Source organism: Lepidochelys olivacea (genome assembly GCF_965140295.1).
Source record: "Lepidochelys olivacea isolate rLepOli2 genome assembly, chromosome: 15".
In the NCBI taxonomy this organism is placed as follows: Eukaryota; Metazoa; Chordata; order Testudines; family Cheloniidae; genus Lepidochelys; species Lepidochelys olivacea.
The window spans coordinates 28,192,640-28,209,659 of NC_140425.1; the positions used below are offsets into that span (position 1 = coordinate 28,192,640).

General features: G+C 40.2%; 1 protein-coding gene across 5 annotated transcripts in view; it reads left to right on the top strand.

The window, feature by feature from the left end:
* LOC311531730 (calcium release-activated calcium channel protein 1) overlaps positions 1 to 17,020 on the top strand; it is a 38,475-nt gene that overhangs the window by 16,534 nt on the left and 4,921 nt on the right. For 2 of the 5 annotated variants that reach the window (XM_084649391.1, XM_084649388.1), the window contains 2 exons: positions 7,178 to 7,237; positions 7,421 to 10,393. The exons of 1 other annotated variant lie outside the window; for it this stretch is intronic. In XM_084649391.1, the coding sequence (XP_084505517.1) occupies positions 7,178 to 7,237; positions 7,421 to 7,987 (627 nt within the window). In that variant the 3' untranslated portion in view covers positions 7,988 to 10,393. Of the gene's footprint in view, positions 1 to 6,929; positions 6,947 to 7,177; positions 7,238 to 7,420; positions 10,394 to 17,020 lie in introns of those variants that run through there. 2 more of the 5 variants (XM_084649392.1, XM_084649389.1) reach the window with 2 other exon arrangements.

A 17,020-nucleotide genomic window follows, 5' to 3' on the forward strand; every position in this document is an offset into this window, starting at 1 on the left:
TGGGGGGGAGAAATGTGAGATTTCGATCTTAATAGCCTAATCCAGTTTTTCCCTAAACTATTGAAAGTTGCAGAGTTTAAATATAGGAAATCTAGTAATGAGTCATTTAGTTTAATAGCGCCATTGGCTCCTTACCCTTCTGCTCCATCACTCTCGGTTGAATCATAGATGGGAATGCTAGTGACAGCAATTGTTATGTGAGATCTAGTCTGGGCCAGTAGAAAATCTGGAAATCACTTGGAAATCAGATTCTGCACCCATGACCACTTCACCATCACCATTTTCGCCTTATGGGATCCACTGCAACTTGACTGTAAACTTGAGGAGTGCAGTCCAACTCTTTCTGGAGAAATGGCTGTGTGTAGGTGATAGCAACCATAGGAGAAGTTGGGTGGGTGAAGAACACAACACAGCTTTTGATTTTTGTAGCCAGCTGAAATCTAATGTGGTCTTGGGTGGTGGTGGTGTAGTTGCAAAGCTGTCTCTGTGCTCCATGCAGACAGCACCTGTCATGTTAAACTCAAGGAGACAGTCTTTTAATTAGAAAAGGAGTACTTGTGGCACCTTAGAGACTAACCAATTTATTTGAGCATAAGCTTTCATGAGCTACAGCTCACTTCATCGGATGCATACTGTGGAAAGTTTAGAAGATCTTATTATATACTTATTATATACAAGTACTCCTTTTCTTTTTGCGAATACAGACTAACACGGCTGTTACTCTGAAACCAGTCTTTTAATTACACTTTAATGCTAGTATTTGATGTTAACTGTGGGAGAGGGAACACAAGTGGCCATTTGTTACTATGTCATACCACAGCATAAACTCCTGGCTACCAAAAATAGGAGTCCCTCTTTTTGGGGGTGGGGAAAAGGGGTCCTCTCTAAATAATACAGATACACTTGAGTTAGCAGGGGGGTTTCTTTCTTTTCTGCTTTCTATAGAAAGTGGGGACCAGTGATTGTGGACAGGATCCAAATCTATGACTCAGTCAAAACCCTCTGGAAATAATATTTACTGCTCTCTTGTTAATATAAATGACAACAAAAATCAGGTTCTCGTCCCCCAGGCCCTTTGTTGAAGCCTTTCTGCTATATCGGGATGCTCTTAACAACTGAATCCCACAGGCAGGGGAGTGCTGGCAGTAGAGTTCACTGACTTGAACCTTTGCCCCCTATACCTAAAACTGATTTCTTTATTTTCCCCAAGGAGAGTTTACTTTTTTAAAATCTAAGGGGGTGTCTCTGATTAGCAATAGGACTCCCTCATTCCCAGTGGATGGCTTTTATATGGTGTGTGCACAAGGCTTCAGTTTGTCCATTAGTATGCTTCTTTCTCACTCTGTCCAATCTATGCTCCATATTATTCTTTCTCTCACAGGATTTTTTCTCTTTATTCAAGCCTTTCCTCAAACATGCATCCAAAAACATTAGTCAGACTTCTGACCCCCACTATATTTGGGTTCAAAATTAGTGAAAACAAATCCATCCCTAATAGTAAAAATGTTAAGTTTACAGTCCTTTGGCTTGTAAAACATAACAACAGTGCTGAAACTTGAAGCACAACACTAATTCATATGCTGCTATTCTTGTGAAACTGACAAAATGACATGCCAGGAAAGTTACTTCTCCCAAACTGCTGTAGACACATACCATAAGCAAGCTTCCTTTGCAGTTGTCCAAGTGATTGATCACTGCTTCTTATAAACTGGAGTGTTAGTTTGTTTATTTATTTATTGTTGCTGGTGGGAATAGGTTCATTAGCGCATCACTGTTTCCCCCTTGCCAGTTGGTGGTGTGATGATATTGTCAGATGCACAAATAATGTAATTTCTGTCCAATAGCACTCAACAGTATGCAGTATTTGTAGCAGAAGCTGCTAGTTAGGCCTCTCTGTGCCAAACTGTGTGGTAATGTATAATGCTGCATGGTCCACAAGGAAATTACTTGGAATCATTCAAAGCTGTTAAACTGTAATTAGGGTGAGAATACAACTTCTTCTAGAGGGGAAAGTTGTTTAGTGTGTACAGTTTTGCTAGCAGTCAAGATTAGCCAAGACAGAAACATGGTTTAGCCTCCCTTCCTGTGTGAAATCTTTAAGTATTCAACTGAGGAGTTTCAAAAGAGCTGAAGGTAAAGTTCCCAAATCTCACTGAATTTTAATAAGATTTGGGTGCCTAACACTTCAGACTCTTGAAAAATCCCAACTCCAACTGTGTGGAACTCATTTAATTTTGTCCATGGGTTGTAGTTCCATTGACTTCAATGGGCTTTGGACAAGCCCTAAATGCACATTAGTAAAAGGTTCTGCAAAAATTCATTTTGAAATGGGCTTGAAGCATCTGTTTACTTTTCAGAGTTAGTAAAAGGGAAAGGCAGGGAGGAAGTATTCTCTTGCTTCCTGCTTGTCAGCATGTGATGCTTATATCTAGTTTTACCACATTGCTTAAAAATGTAACTTCACACAGTAAACTTCCTTTTTGCTTAACAATACCTCTAGCCAAATCAACATACATCAACATTATTTTCTCTTCCTTTCTTCTCAGTCTCATGAGGTCCTTTCTGTTTCTGAAACCATGGAGAGTCTCTCTAGTCTTACTCCATTCTGTTTCCCATGTTGCCCGTTCCCTTCCCAAATTACCCTCTCTAAGTTCCATCAGCCCTTCTGTCTAGGGGAAAGATTGGACAAAAACCCCTTTTCCGCTTTTGGAGACCATCACTGGTGATCCTTACTCAGGAACAGTTTGCTGTTGACTGAGCTAAGGCTCTCAGCTACAGGGCAAATCGCACAGCTCCCTTTTTGGAGCACTCCTAGCCCATGAAATATTGGGTGGGTATCAGGGGAGCAGCTGTTTGTGTGTGTGTGTGGTATTTCTTGCTTTTAACTAGACCTTGCATGCTCACGGGAAGGAAGGCTGTTACCTTTCAAACATCAATGCTGAATTTGGTTTTTCAGGTCTTCATCTCTTGAACAAAATTGGGTCCTTTCGGTTTTAGTAATCTTGCACATTGGCAAATGGTATCTGCCCACAGCCCCTTTCAGAGGGAGCAGAGTTCTCCCCGACAGCCCTCCTATTACTCATCTTGGCTCCAAGTTAATTTTTTCCTGTTCCAGTATCTGATATAGTCTGTATCTACCCAGCTGGTTCCAGGCCTGAAGGAAATGTCAGGAACTGGTACCAGGAATCATGGCACTATGTGGTTGGTTCATTCATTGGTCTCTACTGAGAGAGCCAAAAATGGGGCTAATTAGTGCCACACGTAGTGGTGTCCTTGCTATCCATTAAATTCATGTAATCCAAAAGGCTGACACTTGGGACAGTTTTTTAAAATGTATTGACACTAGCAGTAATTCCTCTATATAAGAGAACAGTCTCAAGTTTGCTCGCAGTAATCACATGGTACACTTACTGTGAGCTGGAGGAAGCTACACCCTTCCTGCTCTTGCACTGGATTCTGACTGACCTCTTGTGATAACTGCCTGTCTCCACAACAAAATTTACCATATTAAGCAGCCATGTTATAAAAGCAACCCAACCAATTTAAAAACTGAAACTTTGCTTGGGTGGATGGAACCAAGGTTTAAGCTGTTTAAATCAGATTACAAGGCATATCCTGGTTCTTTGACATGGTTAGTAGCATCCAGTTTGGTGCCAGCCACTTTGGCAAAAAATAAACAGTTTTATAACATGATCGTCCAACACAGTAACAGCTTTGTGGACTGTCTATAAATCTAATGCCCCTCTTTTCTGCAGCTTTTTTATTGCCACCTGATGCACCATTTTTGCTGGGTCAGGGACAAAGTTAAAGGACTGTTTGAATGTTGTTTCAGCTAAACCAGTTTCTTACAAGGTTTTGTTTTGCTGGTGAATATGGGCAATGCCAAACTGGAAACAGTGTTTGAGCACTGCATCTTAAACATGGTTCCCCAACTCTCTGCAGCCCAGGATAAACTTACCCTAAATCAACAAGAGGAAGAGTATTTGTTTTGCATCCCTCATTTTTGATATTAAGGCAGCTCTGTGTGGTGTGCTCATGTGAGCACCCTAAATAGTTCTAGAGGGAGAGATCAGCTGCCCAAGAACAGAGGGCATGTTGGAATTCCAAATATTCCTGCCTCCTTCTGAAATTAAATGTTTTTAATCCGCATCTCATGGAAACTGACTAGCTGAAGCATGAGACTTCCTTTACACTAGAAGGGGCAATTAAATACTTGATTCTTCAACCATGATTTTTTAAAAGGCTTGGAGTCTTTATCATCCTTATCCATTTGATGAAGCTTACTTGGAGTCTGTTTTGGTCATATTAATCTTCCTTTAAATATTAGCATAGAATATCTGAGCTGTCTTTAAATTATGGAATGTTCTTGAGGCTAAAATAGAGTTGACAGCTAAGCTGTCAAATTTCAAGACAAGCACCAGTAAAGTAATGGAGAGAAGATAAATTAATGTGCATGAAAATGAAACTCTTCACTGCTTAGTGAATATAAATGCTGTAGGTAGAATACATCTACTTTGCTGCTGAACATGCCTAGTATGCCCCAGCATTCCATTACATTCATTGGAACAGGAAAAGGGTGCACCAGCAGTGAACAGGCTGCATATAATGATCTGTGTCTGTGTGTGTTTTAGACTGACTCCTGTCTAACCTGGATCCAGTTAAAGCTTTTTGCCTATTCCATAGATCTGAGCTCCACAAATAACCAGTTATAACTTGTGCTCTGATGTTTGAAAAAGTTGCTCTAGATCAAAGCTTACTTCGTAGTCTGGGATAAAATAAATATTGTGTATGTGGCCAGTCATGGTATGTCTTGAATCGTTCTCTTCCACGCATGTCTCTAAAATGTGAAACTTCTCACAGTTGAGAAACCACATTTTAAAAACTTTTATAACCTAGTAATAAACTAAATCACAAGGTCTGTACATTTATCCTGTCAAGGGTATATTGTAATATGTGAAACTAGCTATTGATCACAGGCCTTGAATGTATGTTGTAGCTGTTTGTGTAAAAGCATAAGTTGGCAAATGCATCCAGTGATCCTTTCCAGTTGATTTGTGTCCTCAGACATCTCAATACAAATGTAATGAACAGGAAATCTAATTAGACATAGTTTGATACAGCTAAGGGAAAGTGACAAATTGAGTGTCTGTTGCTACTTGTTATGGCTCCATTTTTTTTCTTTCCATTTCTCGTTCTTTTTGTTCGCATTGCTTGCTGTGTTCATAGTACTCCACAGTTTGAAGGCTTTTTTATTATGTGAACAAGACTGATGCATTTAATTTATACAGTACTCAGTACAGATCTTTTTTGTCTAAATCACTAATGGGACATGGTGAGACAATATTTGGATTGAACTGATAGGAGACACTAGTTCCAATTATTTCAGTGACTCTTAATATGAGAGAACTAGTATCTCAGTGTGTATTAATTTAGCCCTGATGATTACATACATGTATGTACCCTCATAAGTTTACTACTCATTTGTTTCTGATTTAAACACATGCTGACGAATGAATGAAGCCCTCTGATAAAGGAGACCAAATGTTGCTTGCTGAAATGTTCTTGTATTTCTGCTTTACTCAAAAGCAACTGCTCTGTCTCAGAGCCAAATTTATCATGATAAAGTATTTGTTTTTCAAGAGAAATGGCAGGATTAAAGTCTCTAAGCAACTGTAAATGCTTAAAAGAATCCTCTGAAAGAGTTACTTTTAAAGTTTCCTCTCTTGTGAGGGGCATTTCTGCATTGGATAAGGGAATAGTTTAGATGGCCTAGCAGGGATGATAAATCTAATAGAAGACTTCACCTGATGGTCATATAATATGAATGGAAACATCTCAATTTACATTTAAAGGAACATTGAGCTATTTCTGCCTTATGTGGCAGAGGCAGGGGAGAACTTTGTTAGGATCGGGGTGAAATCCTGGCCCCACTGCAGTAAATGGCAAAACTGGCATTGAATTTAGTGGGGTCAGGATTTCACCCCACAACCTTGGATACTCCTAAGTGCCACGCCAATGATGATGCAGCTTTAAGGCATTCTGCCCAAACAGAGGAGTGCTAGATTGGTCCAATGTCAGTCCCTTCTGGTCCAGCTGGTGTAGGGGATATTCTGGAGTGGGAGTGAGAAGGGAAAAATTGGGGTGCACCCTGATGATCCTGGCTAGTAGGGCAGATCCTTGTATAGGTGATAACAACCCTCCTCAAGTTAGAGCATCCCTGAGTGGTTCCACCCCCAGTAGTTTGGTTGTGCCCCAGACATACTCCAGAATCAGGGGAAATAAAGTTGGCCTAAAACTACACAGGTCCACCTTCCCCTTGTTTGCCAAGTGCTGCTCTAGTGCACCTGAGAGAGCTCTTGGTATTTCTTGCTAACCAGGAAGATATGCTATATCTGTTCTCACAATTTAAGCTATTATATAGCTTAACACTTATTCAGAGCCTTATTTTTTTTACATTGTTTTGTTGTAAAATAATGAATGAAGTTTCTTATTTTCTTCATTAAATTTTCACTTTTGACTTGTGTCAAGCTGCATGGATGGAAATTGGAATTCAATGAAAAATGTTGTCTGTGCATTTTTAAAATGTTACTTAAATAAAAACAACTTTAATGTGCTGGATATATAAATTTATTTTTTTGTATCAAAACAGTATTGCGTTTAAAACAACTGATTAGAGGAAGTATTATCTATAGCTAACAAATTGATCTGTTTGTTTCTGGTCACCATGTCCTTCAGTATTTTTAGAAGTAGTAGATCTGAACCTCCTGTTTTTGTTCATGAATTTGAAGAGGAAAAGAAGCTTTTTTGCTTTTTCAATTCCCAACTGGTTTCTCAACTTTGAATGAACTAGTTATTGAGATGAAATAAAGAGAATATTCTCTGCACCAGGAGAAGACCCTACTGCTGTCAAAAGCTGCTTTAGCACTTCAACAAACCCTAGTTCCAGGTGCTTAACCAGTGACTTCCAGCAGTTCAGCGGTTTAACTTTTATTTTTAAAACTTCAGCAGCAAACACGTACTGTCTGAATATTTTCTTATTCCATTCAAATTATTTTAATAAATTTAAAATAAGTTTAGGCTTTATTATGAATTGTCATAATTTCAAATTTATTTTAGTTTTTTAAAAATCCAGTTTTGAATTTGTTTTAAATCGGATGTTTATCCACTCTCTGATTAGGACTTCCCTGCAGTGTTTGGAGCCCAAACTTTGCAGCATAGTGCTACTGCACGACAATCAGTAAGTGACATTGCCAAGTCTGTTTTCATTGTCCAGATGTAGTGAGAATTAAATTATATCATTAAAATATTGTATTGATCTAAAAATGGAAATGTTTAAAGCTCTTAATGTTAAACCTGTTGTTTGTAAAGTGATAGATTAAAATATACAGTTCAGTTTTAAATCTTTATTCTTCCTTTCCAGGTGGCTATGGTGGAGGTTCAGCTAGAAAGAGATTATGCCTACCCTCCAGGTCTCTTGATAGCTTTCAGTGCCTGTACTACTGTGCTTGTTGCCATTCACCTCTTTGCTCTCATGATAAGCACCTGCATTCTTCCAAATATAGAGGCCGTTAGTAATGTGCACAATCTCAACTCTGTAAAGGAGTCTCCACATGAGCGTATGCACCGGCACATTGAGCTCGCCTGGGCGTTTTCCACTGTCATTGGGACTTTGCTCTTCCTTGCAGAAGTGGTGCTGCTGTGTTGGGTGAAATTTCTTCCACAAGGGACACCTTCTAATGAGTCAGTCCATGACAACAATTCCACCATCACCCCAGGAGCAGCAGCAGCTATTGCCTCAACATCTATTATGGTTCCTTTTGGATTGATTTTCATTGTATTTGCAGTCCACTTCTATAGGTCACTGGTTAGCCACAAAACAGACAGGCAGTTTCAAGAACTGAATGAACTTGCTGAGTTTGCGCGACTCCAGGATCAGCTGGACCACAGAGGCGACACCTTGCCACCTCCTGGCAGCCATTTTGTTTAAAGCTATATTTGGTTTAAAAATCCATTTTTTGCTTCTGCCTTGCTATGTTGACTCCTCCTTGCGTGAACTAGCTGGACTGTTGATTTATTTTAAAGAGAGATTTATAAATTCTGTGCTAATTTATAACAGTAAAAAAATACCATGATATCTTAGACAACTGACATCTGAAGAGACTGATGTTGGGGTATGGCTGCACTGAGCATGCATCTCTCATCCTTCTTCTTATCATCTGAATTGTTTCTTTTTAATGGTGAATATATCAATGCGTAAGAGGAATTACATTTTAGGCCTTGGTATTTGTTAGTGGTGGGAGGGAAGCCTTATTTCTTTCTATTTGATGTTGGTGTTTGCTAGAAAGTATTGCTTGTCCAATACATGTTGCATGGCACAATACAAATTACTTGGGACTTGGAGTAATTAGCATTTGGTTTCAGTGCTAAACTGTGATCTCAAAGTCTGATGAAAGGTAAAATTGAGAGCTTTTCCACCTTCCCTTTTCCCACTAGCTCCCCCAATCATGGTTTTTCTGCCAAGTAACTATTACTGTATTAATTTCTATAGGGCCTGTTGCCATGGCAGCTACCAGATACCCATGATCAGTCCTATTGTGATGTGCATCTGTAGGACTGGTTTCAGAGCAGCAGCCGTGTTAGTCTGTATCTGCAAAAAGAAAAGGAGTGCCACAAGTACTCCTGTTCTTTTTATCTGTAGGACTGAGGCCCTAAGTCTGCTCTTCTTTTGGGAAGAAAATAGAGAGAAAAGCAATACCTGCTTTAAAATTCATGGGAGCAGATATGTCCTCAGAAGTGATAAAATTGCCTGTTTTCATTAAAGAACCATTTAAAAAAAAATAGATGGAGAAACTACCACCAGATTTTTTTTTTTTCTTGGTTGAAAACTTGCTATTAATGGCTTTTCTCTAGCAATAACATACACCGGTAGAGACTAAACCACAGTAGAGCTACTGCTTTTGTTCCAAACCAAAGTAGCAAATATTTTATACTTTCTATATATTAAATATATTTTTGAATAAAATCTCAGATACAAATGATAAAAGGTGCTTTGTCTGTGTGGGAATCCCAAGTAAACTGCTCCACCTTGATCTTGTTCAGTGGAAAAATCTTCTGCTTGCTCAAATATTGTATCTAAGATATTAAATCTTAATTACACATGATTTTTGCTTCCAAAATGCTGTGGAAGACCACTTATTGCTACATAGACTTATTTATGAAAACAACTGATTTTTATTTGAAGAAGTAGGATTGCTTCTTAATTGTAAGACCTGCATCTTTTATTGAACGAAGCTGCTGTTTTAGCCTCAAGCTATTGTGTCAAATTCTAAGTTCTTCGTCAAGCAAAAACTCACACTTGACAAGGATTATAGGATTTGGCCTCAATTCGTTCAGAATTTGTGTGACTCTGGATACATTTAAAAGTGAATTGTGGCTTTTGGACAGCGTTTCTCCTGCCTTCACTGAAGGATGGAAATGGGTGGGATAGTTGGTGAAAAATCTCTTTGAAGCCAGAAACTACCAGTTTGTGATACGTTCAGATCCCATGGAACAGAACTGGGATCTCAGCTCGTAGCTGCTAATATAGAACGTAATCCTGTAATTTTGTGATCGGAGGTAACAAATTCAGTCATGGCCTAATTGGAGCTATGCCTCTTTGACTTCAAGTGGAGCTGTGCATGCTTTTGCTTACGTTGAATGAAGTCAGTTATGCCTGGCCTCTTTACCAGATGAAGTCAACATGCTTTACAAATTAAGGTCCTAATTTTGCAAACACTGACTCCTGAGGGTAGTACTTATTATCATGAGTAGTCCCACTTGCATCAATGCAATTGACTTATTAGCAAAAGCACAACTCCCAATAAGATGTGTTGAGAAGACTGGACCCAAAGTGCAGTTTATATTCTAAAAAATTACTTTGAAATTTGTATCAGAGTGCTGTGGCTATATCTCAGTGACATTTTTGCTCCTATTTTGCTCTGTTCACAAGCAAAAACATCTTTGCGTTGCAGTCCCCAAAAACTCCTGGATATGAAAGTCAAACAGAAATTCTCTCTGGTTTTGACATTACCAGTGTTTTTGCAGCTGAAATATAACAGTTGATGAGCAGAATTCCGCTCACGGTTCCACAACTGTTCGTTCCTGTAGTGCTAGTGGGATTATATTAGTAAAAACTTTAGTAAACGGCATTCTGAAATGGTCTTGAAAATTTACCAGCCGGAGCAAAAAACCCAGTTGCCCATCCTTTACTGAGTTGTTGACAGTGATAAATCTAATGATACCTTACTTAACCTGGGAAAGTAGACTTTTAGAAAGCTGTGGTAAAGTAAGCATACTGGAGCAAATATCTTAAAGGGACACTATCAAGTTTAAATAAAATTTCACTTTTCTGAAAGCTTTGTACCTTCCAATTTATTTATAACTCTTCAAAATTGCTATAGATGAAAGAGGATAGAAAATAAATAGATACATTCTCCTCCCCTCCCCCCAAGGGTGTGTGTAGAAGGGGGTCGCTTTCATTGTTTCTCCTGAATACGTCCCTTTTCCCCTCTTGTGTGAATCTTTCACAAAGCAACAGCAGAGAGGAAAACTTTTAAAAATAGAAAATGTGGGTTTGTAAAAGGACAAGGTAAATACGGCACCTTATTAATTTTTTTAACTGTTTGCATTCCTTTTAAATTAGAGCTATTACTAGTCATTTTTTCTGACCATAACTGCACTTTAAGCCTTTAGGCACAGCTCATTTATGTATTTTCCCCATTCTTCAGCTGGGGAAATGGTCACAAAAGATGTGTCTTGTGCAAGATCACATATTAACTGCATGGCAGAGGCACAAATAAAGACCAGAACTCATGATGTCAAGTCTGTTCTCTAAACAGTACAGTGCACTCAATTTTATTCTGTTCCCATTTATACTAATGGTATTAAGCATTTACTTTAAACAGTTTAAACAACGGTTTTGTATATATTAGATTTAGATTTAAAATTGAAATAAAATATGCTTATAATTTGTCTTGTCACCAAGACTTCTGACAAACATCTTGTTCTGTAACTGTCACTCATTTTACTCCATTTAGTTACACGGTGCCAGTAATAATCTCAGTTTCGTGAAGATATCCTCTTACGTGTTCAGTGATTCACCTTTCAGAGTCTTGAGTGTAATGTGGTACATGGGCTACCAGGTGCAGACAAAACCCTTCCTGACTCCACAAATAGGCATAAAGAGAATAATGTGGTCACAGTCTCTTTCCTCACTTTAACACTGCTTTATTCTTGGGACTAAACCTGACCTTGATACTGTTCTCGACTCAGTGTTTTTTTAAAGGAGGCTCTTACTTAAATTAGAGTTTGGGGAGTCAATTGAACGAACTCAACAAAAATACATTCCCATTTTCATTGATATTCAGAAGTGCAGTGTAAATTGGATGAACTAATCACACACTAACTGATTAACAGGGACTTTTTTTTCATTAATCAGCTTCAGATATTCTGATGTAACATGGCACTTCTGTGCTTTACACATATGAATCCTCATAGCAGTTCTCTGCAGAAGGTACATATATCTCTTGCACCAATTTGGAAATATATCTAACGTAACCTAGCATGCCTTCATTGACTTCAGCCTAACGATGTGTGCTCTCGGGCAGGTGATCTCAACCTTTTTCTTTGAGGACCCCCCAACATGCTATAACAATTCCACAACCCACCTAGGCTACAACTATTTTTGTTCATGTAAAAGCCAGGGCTAGCATTAGGGGGTAGCAAGCAGGGCAATTGCCCGAGCCCCATGCCACAGGGGCCCCCGTGAAGCTAAGTTGCTTAGGCTTCAGCTTCAGCACCGGGTGGCAGGGTATCGGGCCTCTGCTTCAGCCCCGTGTAGTGGGGCTTCAGCTTGCTGTCCCGGGCCCCAGCAAGTCTAATGCCAGCCCTGCTTGGCAGCCTCCCTGAAACCTGCTTGTGGCCCCCCAAGAGGCACCAGACCCCTGCTTGAGAACCACTGCTCTACGGTTAAGTGACTTACTGAAGGCAAGAGAGCGGTAGAGCTAGGCTTAGAATTTGGCTTCTATTTACCAGATGTGGATTTTGATCACACACAGTGGTTCTCAGGCCTACTTGATGACATTTATCTAGAGCACCAGCTGTTAAGTAGAGTGGTGGCTTCTACTAAGACCATACATAGTTACTGAGAAGACTGGGTATTTCAAAACATGTTTTTGAAAATTCATTATAGCTTACTATGGAGTATGTAAGGGAAATGCAGCTTCCCATCTCCCCTGTGCAGGCACAAAAAGCTGTGAGACTAATGGAAACACTGGGATTCCTCTGTACAGGGAGGGCATGCCATAGGGATGCTGGGCAAGGGCACTATACTCCTCCCCTCAGCATCTCACAGAGCTGTTCTCAGCAGAAACTTACTGTGTGGGAGTGAGGGTGAAGGTGTGACCAGTCCAACTAAACTTCAGCATCTTTTGGCCAAAAAACTTGGGGGAATATGGAGGGCTGTGGCTGCTACTATAGCCTGTGGGTGATAGGAAATGTAGGAAGAATTCTATTCTCCTGGGCAGCCCCTACATATCTAGTTCACCTACCAAAAGCCAATTCATTTGGGCTTTGATGGGAGAAATCCTCCTCAGCTGTGACAGGGCATCGTAATAGATCGCTATTTCCTTCCTCCCTTTCAAGTTGAGCTAGAAAATACTTCTGTAGGATTATAAGGAATTTCTTGTATGAAACCTGCAGCCTTTTTGGATCAAGACTAGTAGTCACTTTGGGAAGAAATCATCTCCCCATAACTAAATGGACATTATTGTAAACCTGGCACTTATGGGTAGTGTTTTGGGAATGGCTGTCTTGCTGGAAAATGACCTCTTTGTAACACACTACAGTATGGCAGTCATGTATCTGGCTGCAAACCAGGTTCCATCTCACCTTTTCATTTAATTTTTTTAAATGGTGTTCAGTGCAGCATGAAAATGATTCTTAGTTCCAATAAAGCTACCCCTATGTACAGAAATTTGTAAACTCAATTAATACTCTTGGGATGTATAGAAGGCAAAGTCAAGCAAGCCCATATTAAAAACCCTAACTGCACCCACCAGCAGAATGCACCTCTTTCTGCAATACCAGGCTGACATCTATGCCAGCACGTAGTTTCATTCACCCATCTGTACTAGTCTGTTTTTAATTTAACAGGAGCACTAGTATTACACTGAGTTAGTGCTATGGTCTGAAGAAAATATAAATACAGACCTTCCAGGAGGAGGACTTTCATTCAGAGTGCCATCCATGACTTTAATTCTTGTAACTGACATGAAAGTATGGATAATGTGTGCTTGGCTTTCAGCCCACTTAACATGGCCATCTGGTATTAAAACAGCCTGGAAATTGGTTTATGATCAGACTTAGGTTTTCTATAATATAGTGTCAAAGGAGGTCAACACCTACTTCTAATTTATTCATGGGCAGAATTATTTCTTCCTATAAGGCCTCTTCAGCTTCCAATCTCCTGAGTAAAATGGATCCTGTCCAAATGGAAATACAGAATGAAGTGTACATTGTGGCAGTTTTGAGGAACTAATTAATTTCTTGAGAACCAAGTAGGTTTTGGTGCTGCTTCTCTGCTTTACAAAACACACCGTCTCATGTACCATGGATCTAGAAAGATGATTCAAATGAAGAAGTAACAATGAGTCTTTTGTTCTTTTCTCATATCTTTATCAGCAGCCTGTTCTCATTCTTGGCTGTCGTCAAGCATTGCCTGGGCCTCTTCTAAAACATCATCTGGATGGGCTTGTTCAATCTAAATTAAAACCACAAATATTGTACTCAATGTAATTAAAGAAGTTCAGGATTTGTAAACGCTGATTATTCAAGAGCTGCTGTAGAATCTCCCTCTTAACTGGACTTAAATTTATCCTGCAGTCTTTCACTAAATCCTTTAAAACACTTCCTACAACTTTCCTGATTTTATTATGACAACAAGTGCCTATTTATTACTTCTCCTTTCAATATCTATGTATAGGCTATTTATCTTAGCAAGTACATAGTCTAGACAAAGTATAACCCAGGCATGCCACAGTGCTTTGCATGGTTGATGTTGGCTTGTAGATCCTGTTAACAGACTAGAGAGGAAAAATGTGGTAAAGTCGCAAGCATATTTTTGACAACAGGGGAGTTGTGGCCTATTTGTCTACAGTCAACAAATGGGGACTGTCTCTGGGAGTGCTAGTATCGGTTGCTTCTGAGGAAGGTGCAAAAAACCTCAGCATGGAAAATGATGGAATAACCTGCATACTGGGAAAGTTTCTTCCTTATCCTAGTCAAATAGTGGTTAGTTTATCCCCTGAAGCATGAGGGTTTATAGCCCCTCTTTTAAAAAATAAAATAAAATCCTACTTAATGTAACTGGATGTCATCATCCATATGAATAGCTAATTGTTTTTTAAAATTACACAGATTTACTGTTGTGGAAGAAAGTTGTTTCCTATTACAATTAATTATTTTGTATACTTCTATTGTGTCCCTCTTATTCGCCTCTAAACTAAAGAATACCAATAATGTTAATGTCTTTGTCTTTCTATGCGTCAAACTATTTTTATCATCTGTCTCTGGACCCCTTCTCTATTTCTCCTCTATCCTCTTTTCATATCGGGTGATCAGCACTGTCCACAGTATGACAATCTTCCATGGTTTTTATAACCTTTTCAGTATTTTCTATTCTATTCCTTATGCAGCCTGTCACTTTTCTTTCTGGACTTAAACACATGCTGACAAATTCGTCAAGCCCTCTGATAAAGGTTGCTTGCTGAAATTTTCCTGTTATTTCTGCTTTACTCAAAAGCAACTGCTCTGTCTCAGACAAATTTATCAGGATAATGTATTTGTTTTTCAAGAGAAATGGCAGGATTAAAGTCTCTAAGCAACTGTAAATGCTTATAAGAATCTTCTGAAAGAGTTGCTTTTAAAGTTTCCTCTCTTGCTAGGGGCATTTCTGCACTGACTAATGAAATAGTTTATATGGCCCAGCAGGGATGATAAATATAATACATGACCATCAAGTGAAGTTTTCTAAAATGAATGGAAACCTCTCAGTTTACATTTAAAGGAACATTGAGCTATTTCTGCCTCATGTGGCAGAGGCAGGGGAGAACTTCATTAGGATCAGGTGTGAAATCCTGGCCCCACTGAAGTAAATGGCAAAACTTCCATTGAATTTAGTGGGGTCAGCTTTTCACCCCACATCCTTGGCCACTCCTAAGCAGATATGCCAAACCCATGGAAAAAACGCAGAAATTGGGCTTGTCTTTGTCTTAATTGGCTTGTGAGTTGCTTGTTGGCTAGTTTTTGCTTGTAGCTTGTTGCTTCCTTTTTTTTAAGATCAGCTCCCAGCAAGCAGGGGCAAGGGCGGGGAGAAGAGGGGAGAGAGTTGGGGTGCACAGCGGGCCCACCACAGTCCCAGACTGCGGGCCAGGGGGATCTAGTCACATAGAATGTTGGGGTTCTTAGGGATGGGCTTGTTTTGGCCTTGTTTTCAAATGGGATTAGCTTGATTTTTTACTTACTGTGAAAGTCGAGGTGCTTGTTTACTGCGTGAAAGTTGGCAACTGTGCTCCTAAGTGCCACTCCAATGATGATGCAGCTTTAAGGCATTCTGCCCAAACAGAGGAGTGCTAGATTGGTCCAATGCCAGCCCTGCCTGGCCCAGCTGGTGTAGGGGATATTCTGGAGTGGGAGCGAGAAGGGAAAAATTGGGGTGTACCCTGGCAATCCTGGCTAGTAGGGTAGATCCTTGTATTGGTGATAACCCTCCTCAAGTTAGAGCATCCCTGAGTGGTTCCACCCCCAGTAGTTTGGTTGTGCCCCAGATGTACTCCAAAATCAGGGGAAATAAAGGTGGCCTAAAACTACACAGGTCCACCTTCCCCTTGTTTGCCAAGTGCTGCTCTAGTGCACCTGAGAGACTAGCTCCAAATCTTCACTCAAGGAGTTTCCTACAAGTCATACAGCCAGAGCGTGGTTCTTCCTGCCCACCTACAGATCTGGAAGGGAGTTCCACCCCTTAAACCTGTGGATGTTCTGAGATCTATTTTGGACCTTGGGACATCATTGCAACCCTGGGTCATCCACATGGAGGCCTCTAGGCATGGCTCCCTTGGCTTTGCAGTTCCCATGGTTCCTGCTGGGAGTTGTTCCACTATAACCTTTGGGGATGGGAGGATTGCAGCTATGCATGGTGACCACATGCTAGTTCGTACGGCCTTACTAATGTGCTTGGACTTGAGAGGAGACGCCTGTGCTGGGGAACTAGTCCTCGACTCTGTCCCATGTAGCTGAGGAGTGGCTTTCTAGATGTCTGGGGGCTAGAGGCAAAGAGGAAGTAGTAGAGATACTGCTTTTCCTTCCAGCCTTCCCAACCCTCTCCACCATTCTCATTTGGCTATCCCTAGCATAGTGGAGAAGCGCTTTACGCTTTGGGCCCCATGTATCTTAGGCCACAGCTGCACTGCAATAAAAGATCTGTGGCATGGCTGTGGCTGGCCCAGGTCAGCAGACTCAGGCTTGCAGGGCTCAGGTAGCAAGGCTAAAAATTGCGGTGTAGATGTTTGGGCTTAAGCTAGAGCCCAGCCTCTGAAACCCCAGAAGGTGGTTGGTCTCAAAAATCTGAGCTTCTGCACACCTGCACTGCAATTTTTAGCCCCCAGGCCCAAGCTCTATAAGCCCAAGTCAGCAGAGAGCCACGGGTTTTTTTTTACTGCAGTATGAACATAGCTATTATCCTTAGAGTCTGCATCACTCCTGTAGTTGAGATCAGCAGGAGATGGATAAACTGACAATCTCTAATTTTGTATGGCTGGGGAAAAATACAGTGAAGTATTCCTACTTTTTTTTAGAATTTGTTTCACTTCCCTTGTGGCCTAACAGAGCCTTAAAATGCTGATCCTCAAGGCCTGGCTGACTTATGGAAATTAACTTGGAATTGGCAGGGCAGTTATTTTGTTGGCATTAACTTATGTGTTGTCTT